This window comes from Meriones unguiculatus, chromosome 11, assembly GCF_030254825.1.
Source record: "Meriones unguiculatus strain TT.TT164.6M chromosome 11, Bangor_MerUng_6.1, whole genome shotgun sequence".
In the NCBI taxonomy this organism is placed as follows: domain Eukaryota; kingdom Metazoa; phylum Chordata; class Mammalia; order Rodentia; family Muridae; genus Meriones; species Meriones unguiculatus.
In genome coordinates, this window is record NC_083359.1 from 87,144,965 (window position 1) to 87,157,883 (window position 12,919).

Below are 12,919 nucleotides of genomic sequence, written 5' to 3' on the forward strand. Positions count from 1 at the left end.
TGGGCCCAGGGGTCTTTTCTGACACTGATACTCCAACCCAGGACCATGCATGGATATAACCTAGAACCCCTGCAGAGATGTAGCCCATGGCAGCTCGGTCTCCAAGTGGATTCCCTAGTAAGGGGAACAAGGGCTTTCTCTGACATGAACTCAGTGGCTGGCTCTTTGATCACTGAGGGGGGAGCAGCCTTACCAGGCCACAGAGGAAAACAATGCAGCCAGTCCTACCAGCCAGATCTGGTAGGCAAGGGTCAGATAGAAGTGAAGGATCACCTCCCCTTTCAGTAGACTTGGAGAGGGGCATGGGAGGAGATGAGGGAGAGAGGGTGGAACTGGGAGGGGACAAGGGAGGAGGCTACAGCTGGGATACCAAGTGAATAAATTGTAAAAAAAAAAAAAAAAAAATTGTAATAAAATTAAAAAGAAAGGAAGGAAATAGGAAGGAAGGAAGGAAGGAAGGGAGGGAGGGAGGGAGGGAGGGAGGGAGGGAGGGAGGGAGGAAGGAAGGAAGGGGAGAGAGAGAGAGAGAGAGAGAAAGAAAGAAAGAAAAAAAGAAAGAAAGGAAGGAAGGAAGGAAGGAAGGAAGGAAAGAAGGAAAGAAGGAAAGAAGGAAAGAAGGAAAGAAGGAAAGAAGGAAGGAAGGAAAGAAGGAAAGAAGGAAAAGAAAGAGGCCTGAGGAAGATGCAAACAATGCAAAGGCAATGAGTGTGCAAGCAAAGGCCATCAAAGTCCTTGTGAAGCCCAAGACGCCAAAGGTCCCCAGCCAAACTCAGCCATCTAGCTTTCATTGCTCACCCCAGGCTTGGGAAACAGATTCAAAGCTACATGGCCAAGGGTTGTAGGCTCTGTCAACCAAAGCCCAATGTTCACACCAAGGCAGAGGCCACAGCTCTAGCTAAAGCCAATGCTTCAGTTCCAGTTCAGGCTCCCAAAGGTGCCCAGGCCCCTGTGAAGGCCCCATAGGAAAGGCTGCTGCTAATGTAAAGACAGACGGATTGGTGTGACACACCCACCTACACACTATTTACAGATGATCAGTGGTGTCCTGTGTTGTTTTTACAAATAAACCTGAGGCAAGATATTTAAAAACAAAAAACAAAAAACATCTACTTACCAGTAGATGTGTTTGATCTTTGTTCCTGATTATAAGAGTTGAAATGACAGAATCCTGGGCTCTCAACTCTTAGCTTCTGTAAACGACAGGAAAATGCCAAGAAAAAGTGTTTACTCTTTATCAATTATTAAATGGCCTACTTTAATTCTAAATTACTAAACAGGCAAACATTAAAATAAGTATTTCCCCAATATTTAGCCTTTTTTTTTTTTAAGGTAGGAGAGAAGATGGCCTCTGGAGACTCCAGAGTCACACATTTAAGGGTTTGCTTGTTTGTGTTATAAAGGTTAGATTATGGTGTATTTATTTAGGTCAGAGTGATTACAGAACAAGACTGACACATGTGCTCGTGTCAAGCTTGATGACCTGTGCTTAATCCCTGGAACCTACACAGTAGAAGGAGAAAACCAACTCCTCCAAGAGAAAGAAGAGGAGGGGAAGATGCAAAAAAGAATGACTCAACTTAAGTTTCAAGAAAGTGAAGTCTTTGGTTGGTGAAAGAATGAGTGCTAATACATACATTTTAGATAGGAATAGGCAACATTCATTCATTAATGTCAATAAAAGCAGAGAATAAGTAGAAGCTGATGGGTGAGGTGGTAGGAATATAGAAAATCTTTCTGCAATACCTTCTGTTTTCCTGGAATAGAAGCAATAGCAAGGGTGTGGGAGATATGATAGAAACTCAAAGAGAAATTAGACTATAGAAATGATGGAAGTTCCTCCTCTCCCCACCTCTGTATAGATGTAGATATGTGTGTGTGTGTGTGCTCGCGCACGCACCTGAGGTGAATAAACACAGGGACTTTTTTTACATATCACATGAGTATACCCTATCCCTTATTTTATTTGAGACTGAACAGTCTTCACTCAACTGCCTAGGCTACTTCAAATTTGCTATGCAGGCCAGGCTGGCCACAAACCTGAGCTCTTTTTTTCCCCCTAACCTCTAGAGTGGCTGGGATTATAGTTATTTACTACCATATCTGCCAGCATTGTAGTTTCTAGATTCATTTCAATTCACAAATATTAGGAACCGATTGGGTGAAGAGTTAGATTTAATCAGGATTAGTCTATCAACAAAATTTGAAAAACACAAGAGGACCAATGAAATTTAGATAAGGCAGAAGAAAAGATAGACTAAAAATTCTAAGTTGGGAGGGAAGGCTGACAGTAAGGGGTAAGGATGGAGGTGGTAAAAAGAAAATATGAGTATATACCATGTGTGTCTTTCTGCTTTTGGGATACCTCACTCAGGATGATCATTTCTAGGCCCCACCATTTTCCTGCAAATTTCATGATTTCCTTGTTTTTAATTGCTGAGTAGTATTCCATTGTATAAATGTACCACAATTCCTGTATCCATTCCTCCGTTGATGGACATCTGGGTTGTTTCAAGATTCTGGCTATTACGAATAAAGCTACTACAAACGTAGTTGAGCAAATGTCCTTGTTGTGTACTTGAGCATATTTTGGATATATGCCTAGAAGTGGTATAGGTGGATGTTGAGGAAGCACTATTCCTAATTGTCTGAGAAAGCACCAGATTGATTTCCAAAGTGGTTGTACAAGTTTACATTCCCACCAGCAATGGAGGAGGGTTCCTCTTTCTCCACAACCTCTCCAGCATGTATTGTCACTTGAGTTTTTGAACTTAGCCATTCTGGTGGGTATCAGGTGAAATCTCAGGGTCACATGGTATATACTCACTTATACAGACCTATAAGATAGGACAAACATACTGAAATCTATACACCTAAAGAAGATAAACAAGAAAGAGGACCCAGGGTACGGTGATCGATCCTCACTTAGAAAGACAAATGGGATGGACATTGGATGTAGGAGCAAACAAGTAACAGGACAGAAGCCTACCACAGAGGGCCTTTGAAAGACTCTACCTAGCAGTGTATCAAAGCAGATATTAAGACTCATAATCAAATCTTCGGCAGAGTGCAGGGAATCAAAAAAATAAGGGGGGGCAGTTAATATGACCTGGAGAGGACAGGAGTTCCACAAGGACCAAATATATCTGGGCACAGGGGTCTTTTATGAGACTGTTTCTCTAAACAAGGACCATGTATGAATGCATCCTAGAGCCTCTGCTCAGATGGAGCCCTTGGTAGCTCAGTATCCAAGTGGGTACCCATAAAGGGAACAGGGACTGTTTCTGACATGAACTCGATGGCGGGCTCTTTGTCCCCCGTCTACCCCCTCCCCACCCCAGGGAGGAGCAGCCCTGCTAGGCCACAGATGAAGACTTTGCAGCCAGTCCTAAAGACACCTGATAAACCAGTATCAGATGGAAGGGGGAGGAGATGGACCGGAAAGGGGCAGGGAGGAAATGAGGGTGGGAGGGTGGGATTGGGAGGGAAAGAGGGAGTGGGATACAGCAGGGATACAAAGTTAACAAACCATAACTAATATTAAAAAATAATAAAAAATATGAACAAGAAAAAATATGAACAAGAGATCACAAGTTTATACATGCAAATGGTGTCCTGGGTTGTTCAATGCAGTAGCTCAATAAGGGAGTGTTAAGACTGTAGAGCTGTAAGTCAATACAAAGGTCACAGCAGAGGTCATAGAACTGCTGGTACTGGGTTGCTAGAGGAAGAGTATTAAAGTCAGAAAATAGTCTATTAGAAGTTGCAATTAGAAACAGTAGCACTAGGTATAGGATGTGATCATAGGAGTGGGGACTTATGTGGTATGGAAGAAAGTAAAAAAAAAAAGCTGATAGAACAGAGAGCTGGATTACTTAGTGGAAAAGTGAAAATATATATTTTTTTAATTGGAAAACTGCTTGCTCCCCTGGTTCAGGTTCACTATAGTGAGGAACCCAAACTATAGTGCCTATTGATTCCCCAACTGAACAACCAGGTACTGCTGCCTGGATGGTATGAGCTGAAAGACCTGGAAATTTTAGGAAAAAGGTCTGAAGGAAGTCTAGAAGTTTAAAACCAACCAACCAAAGAGATATTGCTTAGCATCAAACTAGAAACAGAAAAGAAACAGATTTTTCCCTCAAAGAGGTTAGATACATCCAAGTTTTGCTGACAACAGAGATTTTCTTACCTGGTAACGCCCTGCATCCAATACAACCATTTTGGGTGTCACACTATTGCTGGCTTCATAGTCTTGTAGTGGTACATGAGCTCCAGTGAGCTGGATTCCAAAGAGTGTGGCTAGAGAATTACTGATGCAGTACCTTTAAAAAAGATGACAGATCTCACTAGAGCAACTTTACCTGGTTCACTGCAAAAGCCTTCAGGTTAAATTTTCCACTAAAGAAAGCATCTTGAAGGTATTACCCTAACTTGGGAAAAAAAAAATCAAGAGAGTCAGAGACAAGAGATAGGAACGAACAGGCAACATTCAAGTCATGGGTATTATTGCTGGGAAGCAATATCTTGATCACTAGATAAAATCTGAGGTTTGCTACAGGGGATGGGAATGAAGGTAAGGATCAGTAGGATTCTCCAATGTTTAAGAAGGCAAAAGCAGAAATAAAACAACCATAATTTTCAGAGCTGAGAAGCATTTGAATGGAAAGATGCTGCCAGAGCACCCAGAGACTTGGGGGCTTGTCCTAGTTGGCTTCAGTTGTCAACTTGACATAGCCTGGAGTCACCTGAGAAGAAAGCCTAGATGGAGGAATTGCCTAGTTATAGGTCTGTGGGCACTGTCTGTTGTTAATCAACCCACAGGGCCAGACTACCATCGGCAGCACCAACCCTAGGCTGCATAAGACACCCAGTTAAATATGAGTGTAGGGTGAGCCAGCAAGCAGCATTCTTCCACGGTTCCTGTTTACTGTTTGAGTTCCCTTAGTGATGGACTGTGACCTGGAAGTGTCCTCCCTTAAGTTGCTTTTGGTTATATGCTTGCCGCAGCAGTGGAAAGCAGACTACAACAGGGATGTAGGTGCTTTCACTCCATAACAACAACTGGTTTACAGTTTTAGGGCCCCATTACTAGAGAGTGATATTCTAATGCTAGCAGGGAACTGTCCTTAAGGGGCCCAGTAAGAAAAAACAAACAAACAAACAAACAAACAAAAACTCAATAAATGCTTCTGAAGATTCACCCAAATTGTTCAGTAAGTAGTGATGTGGAAGAAAAGAAGATGAACAGACATTCTCCCCAATGACAGACTAGAGCAAGCACAACTAGCAGGAAGGACTCCTTACAGAGCATAGCACAGAACCCACACTTACGCGATTTTCTTGCAAACAGCTAAAGCACAGAAGAGAATATCATTTTCTTCATGCCACTTGCACCTGTACAAGAAAAAGAAATTTTTAATATTCTAACAAGTGGTTGAGGATAGAGCTTATGAAAGTTCCGAGAACTGCACTAACTGTAGTAGCTAAACTAAATAAACAGTTTAAGGAGCTTTATACTGGATTTTCAAGTCACTTAGCTGAGATCACTTAATACAAACTGATACTATTACTCAAAATTTTGTACACCTGTTACACTTATTTACTGTTTGTGCTTATTTAATATTGAGAATGCTTATGTGGCAGTCAGAGGGAAACTTGCAGAGTTGGTTCTCTCCCTCTGTTTCATGGCTTTACAGGATCAACTCTGATGGGCAAGCACCCTTACCATTCAGGTGTCTGATACTTAAAAGGTTTACTTAGTGCAGATTTTGAAGTAAGAGTTATATGTTAACCCCCTCAGTAAAAATTCTTAATGTGAAACTATATATAACCATACAATTAAATTTTACCTTAAAATCAGAGTGCTAGAGGCACTGCAGTAACTACAGTTAACATATACTCAGTTCCTAATGTGGATTGTACACACTTTGCCAGGTACTGATCTAGGCATGAAGGACACAGTACTGAATGAAATAATCTTACAACACTTTCTTTGTAGTGGGAAAGGCAGATCAAAAGACATACAAGCATACTTAGAGAAAAGTTCTAAAAATGATGACATCAACTATGCAGCAGTAGCAACAGTTTGCAGGGAGTGACCAGCAATAGTACCATTGAGAAAGTGATGTTTAGCTGGGTGCGGTGGTGCATGCCCAGAAACCCTGTCTCCAAAAAGTTGTGGGGAGGAGAGACATGGACGGACGGACGGGGATATACACACACACACACACACACACACACACACACACACAATCTGAACAAAGACAAAAGGAAAGGTTAGACAGGAAATAAAAGTCAAATGATTCAATCCAGAGTTACATACACAGGAACAACATACTCGTGTTTTCCTACCGAGAGCTATCTACTAAGATTCTGAACAGTATTAACTAACAATATGAAGCTTGCCTAAATTTAACAAGAATCTTCATCTGAAACCACAAACAAGCTATACAGTAACTATAAAGTTATTTGTGCCAAGTGACAGTTAAGTGTAGACTACCTAAACTCAATCTAAAAACTCCCCTTGTATTTCCAAAGACTGGTGATCCAATAAACGTGATTTATAAAGCTCTAAATTGAGGACTTAAGAACTAAATTGAGTTTTTAGACAACAGTATAGAATTAGTAAGTTTTAGTTTTGGTTATTAGTTTTGTTCCTTGTCTAGATTTCAGGTCAAGAGGACATACCCAGGTACATGCTTTCCATTATAGGTCAAATTTAAGATCCACTCAAGGAGTAGGAGAAATGCCTTCCACTGGGGTACTCTTAACTCCCAGTGGGGTTAAGAGTACAAAATGCTCTTCTAGAGAACACAAGTTCAGTTTCCAGCACTCATGTCAGACAGCTTACAACTGCCTACAATTCCATCTCCAGGGGGTTCCGATGTCCTCTTTTGGCCTCTGAATGCACAAGCATCCGTGTGCACACAGCCACACACAGATACATAATTAAAAAACAACACAACTTAACCTTAAATAATATATGCAAGTGTTAGGACAAAAATCCACCCCCGGAAAAGCTTCTAAATCTATGGGTAAGTTACCTTATTTAAAGTGGTACTGTTAAATCTGTTTTTATTCACTTACCAATCTTATTCCACTAAATCATACCAATACTCCTAAAAAAATTGTTCTTTTCACAGTTTTTTTTTTTTAAAAAGTGCCTTTCTGTAAATCTGTCAAATATCAGACCTGGCTCGTGTATTTATTTAAAAAAATTTAATTCTGTGTGAATACCTATATACAGTGTAGGTGCCTATGGAGCCCAGAGACCTTAGACTCTCTGGAACTGTAGTTACAGGCAGCTCTGAGCTGCCCAACATGGGCTCTGTCCTTTGGAAGAGCAGTATGTGCCACCTCTATAGGTGCTCCTCTGTTGTATACTGGAGTCAATTTACCTACCATGTCAGGAGCCATGCAGGAATAACAGCAAAACAGCTCTAGAACTCATGGAATGCGGCTCACTGGTTAGCACAATCACGATGAGTTTGTGTTGGAGAGGAATAACCCCAAGGACTATGTGTCCTGAGGACTTCATGCTGTCATGGAACACAGCTCTGCTTGTTGCCCTTTGGTCACCACATCCCTCATACTATGAGTTTATGCAAACTCTAAGGGGAGTCCAGCCCCTCACTGGGCAGTTTATCTGGCACTTACAATTAACAATGCTTGATCTCTCTCAGGCATTGCTGGAGCAGATTAATGATTTAACCATCACCCTTGAAAAGAACCTACAGATGCAGGTTAGCAATAGCCACTACTTTAGAAAGAATGTGGAAAAATAAGATTGTTTAGCAAGGTTAGGTAAAGATGTTTTTACTAGTGGCTCTGACGTAGAAAATCTTAGGGAAAAAGAGATTGTTTAGCAAGGGTAAGTAAGTAAAGATGTTTTTGCTAGGGGCTCTGATGTAGAAAATCTTAAGAGAACAATTTAAAATTCAGGAAAGTACAGTCTTTGTAAAGCTTGGGACCTGTTGAGATTGCTGATTGAGAACAAGACCCCAATTAGCACTAGCTGACATGACTCTCTCACTGAAACAGGCTTCACGGTATTTCTTATACCCATTTTTGCCCTCATCTTCCTGTTATGATTTAATAAAAATTATTAATGAGTAGATGTGTACCTTAAAGATCTTAAGTAGAGATGGCTGATATTTTAATGTAAAATTTGTGATTCTTCTAAGATTTTGAAAAGATAATTGATTCTTTCTTTGTAACAGCAAACTACAGCCTAGCAGTAAAGAAAACCTGGCTGAGAAGTTACTTTGCTTGCTCACCTTGTTAATATATAGACAGGTTGCTTAGTTACAAATGTATATGTAACTTACTCTTCAGTTTGTTTCATCCACCAAGATGTATGCATGTAAGGTTGGTTTGGACCCACTCTTTGGAGTTTGCTTCATCCACCCAATATGTGAATATGTACGCACGTATGTATGTATGTATGTATGTATGTATGTATGTATGTGTAAAATAAAAGACACCTGTAAGAGAAGCTAAATTAGAAAAGGTAAAGAAAGAAGCTTATTAGAACCTACCCGCTGGAGTCTGTCTTATCAAGAGTGTGTTTGTCTGTGTGATCTTTTTCTTTCTAGATGCTTGCCACAATCAGTGGAAGACCCAAGCCAACGGCCCCAGCTCCAACTTACATGGTAGCCATTAAGCCCCTGCCAGGAAGTTATCATCACTGGCCTGCCACTGCAGTTTAATTCTGGCCCCGCAGTTTGCCGCTATCAGTTCCAGCCCTGGAAAATTACCCTCAGAAAAAAAGTCTGCCCGGTCTCCAGCCAAGCAGCCAGCTGTGGGATCTATGCCCTGCATCAGTTTCCCTCCACTGAATGTTGAAGTTGGTCTTTGACAATACCATCTATTCCCCAAGCTCCTGACGATGCCTCACCCACATATATACAGCATAAAGCTATTTACACTCCTTTTTATTTCAAAAAGCTCTGGTGATTGCTTCTGCCCCTATTTCAGATTAGATTCTTCCTTCCAAGGAAAACTACTGTTAGGACTTTCATCATCCTACAGCTGTTCTAGTCAGGTTCACTCACTGGCTTTTCTTAGAGTCCGTGTATCCCCTCATTCCTGAATCACTGCAGAGGCTACTTTCTACCGGAAATGTCCTCTATTCAGCCCACATCACTGCCCATATAAATTCTGTCTTTCCAAAATATCAGACAAAAGATTGACCCCATAAAGTATTTCATGATTTTTAAAGCCACCACAGTGAAGTAATTTGACGTTATTTGCCTCTAACCTGATAAAACATCACTCTCTGAAACTTTGTAAGGCTTCTTAGAAGTCACCTTATATAGACTCTATCACCTTCACACATCTTACTCCTGTTACTGGACAGGAAAACAGGGTAAGGACCATCATGTCATTCTTTTCCACATTTCTCACAGAACCTACTCTTGTATTACACAATATCTGCTCAAATTTTTGTTAAATATAAAAATCTCATTTAATTGAACTAAGTAGGTTAATTCTAAAGTGATGTCACAATATAAAACCTCACCTCTGAATACTTCTATTGCCAAGGCTTTGGTTAAGAAGGAGAATTAAGTACATGCACGTACTTATTTCTTATCCCCAAAGTCTTTTGAAAATCATAGTTAAAATAACTAGATGGACACACAAAGAATACATACAAACAGGGTTCTCTCAGTATTGTAGGAATAAATGAAGGAATGGAGCCTCAAGTCACTGCCTTTGTGCCTCACAGAACACGAATGAGAGAAAAGATCTACCTGTATATGACTATCGGAACTTTAGAGAGGTGCTGGAGTCAAGGACATGCCCATACCAAAAAGTAGACACTGGATGAAGCATTTATCATGTACACTTGACAACCTTTGCTCAATCCCTAGACCTCACAGTGGAAGGGAAAGAGACACTCCTACTGTTCTTTTATCTCCCCACATGGCACATCCATATCCACACCCCATATGCACACAGAACAACAAATTAAGAATGAGCTTATGGAGGTTATGAGGTTGAATTTCTGTTCAAAGAGCATCAGTTTCTCCAACACCATACAAGGAAATGAGCTGACTGCTCTTAACATCACAATTCTGCCCCCAACTTACCAAGCTCCTTTGGTGGTTTTCCCTGCAGCAAAGCCTGACTAGCAGATAGCGCTCACTAAATAAGATGGACTTGGTTTTGAAGCCTCATTTCTAAATATAAACATAACCAAGGAGAACCAGGCATTCAAAGAAAGCCTGCAACATGAAAAAGATCATAAAAGATAATCTAGATTTCCAAAGAATGAGATAAACCAAGGGAAGAAAAAGCAAAGAAATGGCCCTAACCCAGAAAGTGGCTCATGGTGGACTGTGAGATTACTGCACAAGACATGGCTTCATTCCTTACTTTACTAGCCTTCATCACAGACACTGACATTTTGTGTAATGTAGCATCTACAGGATGGGAGTTCTGACATATCCAAAGCCACAGCTCTGCCCACGCTTTCTTACAGTAAAGACAAAGCCTATCAGTGAGGGTTCTGCATTGAGTCTTCTTGATCAGCCTCTGGAAATGATCTCATCTACACTTTGTGGCTCATCATATGCTTCATCAGGTTCTCAGAATATTCTATACTCGATTCTTTATGCTTTGTCATTCTGCTTTTTTTCTCTCTAGCTCCAGTCCTTAAGCAAGGTCTACTGCTTTTTACCAATCTAAAACCATCTACTCCTCTCTCGCTACTGTCAGCACCCTAGTCTTAAGCCATTTGCTGCTGGCTCATCCAATATGTATAGGCTCCACACCCCCTTTCTTATCTCCATTCAACACATCTGTAAAAAACCTAAGACAGCTTTAAGAAACCTAATCTACTGTTTTCCTACTTGGTAAACTTACTATTTCTAACAAGGCTCTCTTTATTTTATCTTCCTTCTGCTGCAGTTCCTAGCTTTCATATTACAATTAAATAGTCTTTTTGACCATTTTTAAAGTATGCCCTTGAATGCACTTCTCAGTTGGTTACTTTAGCATGCATTACAAACTATAAGGTCAATTTTCTTAATATTTACTGCACGTATCTTTCCTATGTTAGCTTCATGAGGGCAGAGCACATTAATTTTGCTGTGTGCCTTCAGCATAAATGCCTGGCACAGAAAAGATGTGCAGTAAGTTTTGTTTTGCTTTGATGGAGTCCTGGCTAGCCTGGAACTCCCTATATAGAAGATCAGGATAGCCTTGCACTCCTGCCTCTGACTGAGTGCTGAGGTTAGAGGTGTGTGAAGCTATGCCTGGGTCAGTATATTCTGATTAGATAATGGTTATACTGCTTTTAGTCAGCAGGTCACAGACCCTATGTTGACCCACAGACAACCTGGCAAGAAACATTAGAACAGGACAGAAACTGAAATTTAAATACTTGTGCTTCTAAAATAGCATGATACTTACTACCTTATTGCTTAAGTACTAAGCTGCATCAATATAAAACCTACACATTTCCCCTAGACTTTAAGATAATGTATTATCAGCCATTTACTACTATGTCTTGTAGTAGGTTCTTAAGTAGGTACTTTAAGTAGGTTTAAAATGAGTACTATTGACTTATATTAACAGTTTCTAACTGTTTTCTATAGGTTACAAACCCTCAACTTCCTCAAAATTACTTCTTTTGAAATACTCAGTGAAAGAAAAGAGGCATGTGGTCCCATGCTTCCTCACTAAGCTGGCTGCAGTACTACTTCATCAGTCTCCCTCTGAACCAACCCTTTAGTACAGGCCTCCAAAAATGTCCTTCAGTAAAGCTATCTTAGTCTTGCTGAGTCTGTATTTATTTACTCAACATGCATTTCTTCTATTATAAAGAACCTTAACTGATGCTGAAATTCATCTTACACAGAGAGATAGTATGTAGTTGTCATTAAAATGTATGGGAATATACCATGGCCTAAGCTTACATAGTGAATTTTAAAAAAATATTTTAAAGTATATGGTTGCAGTCTTTCAATACTTTGGCCAATCATTTAAGAATTTTAGGATATATTATTTTGTCTCCGAAAAAAAACTGTTGATCTCTTCTGGCAAGGCAAAGAAAATGGCAGCACAGAAATATGCACCAAAGGTCAGTGTTTAGAAGAAAATACCTTACAACACTGGTAATTTTTTAAAATAAGAGTACTGCTTTACCAATATTATCAATGGCACAGAGGATAACACTGAAAATAAATATAGATACCAAAGTCTTCTGAATGTAGTTTCAGAAACACTTTGGTCAGTAACTGAAGTAACTGTATTGAGTCTATCCCTAAGACATCACTTAAACATTTTACAGGTCAACAAGAATGACAATAGACGAGATTTTACACTGATAGTACAGAGGACAGAACACTAAAAACCCAGTTATAAAGAGAAAGCTTTATATCGCAATAGAGAAATTTCTCAGTCTCTCATTCCTAGTCTATGTATCACAACTGTGGAGTCCAGAAAAAAAAAACTGCAGAGAAGAGAGAAAAGATACAGGAGGACCTGAGACTAAATTTCAATCATCCCCACAAAAAGGAAGAGCACTCCAGGTACAAACTGAACTAGAGACTTGTGAGAACAAACCTATTGCTTCTAAGAAAGCACCTGTGTAGGGGAGGGTGGAAGAAGAACACTTTATAGACTTGGGTGATGGTGAGGAGCCAAAAGAATAAAAAAAAAGGAAACTCAGCTACCTTCCACCCAGGTCATGTTAGTGAATCTGTATACTGGTTGCTACACTGACAGAAGAGGGAGCTCTTGAACTGAACTTGTCAAAATTACCACCCAAGAGACAAAAGAAACAGCAAGTCTCAGCCACAGAAAGCTATTAGAACATACAAGAAAATAGGAAAACACCTGTAACTTCCTAAAAAAACAAAAACAAAACAAAACAAAACACACACACAAAAAAAACCCACCACAAAACCTTGGG

General features: G+C 40.1%; 1 protein-coding gene across 2 annotated transcripts in view; it reads right to left on the reverse strand.

The window, feature by feature from the left end:
- Mael (maelstrom spermatogenic transposon silencer) overlaps positions 1-12,919 on the reverse strand; it is a 65,108-nt gene that overhangs the window by 31,301 nt on the left and 20,888 nt on the right. For both annotated transcript variants that reach the window (XM_060364617.1, XM_060364616.1), the window contains exons 9-11: positions 5,332-5,394; positions 4,190-4,322; positions 1,115-1,190 (exon numbers count right to left, since the gene is read on the reverse strand). In XM_060364617.1, coding sequence (XP_060220600.1) covers positions 1,115-1,190; positions 4,190-4,322; positions 5,332-5,394 — 272 coding nt within the window. The remainder of the gene's footprint in view (positions 1-1,114; positions 1,191-4,189; positions 4,323-5,331; positions 5,395-12,919) is intronic.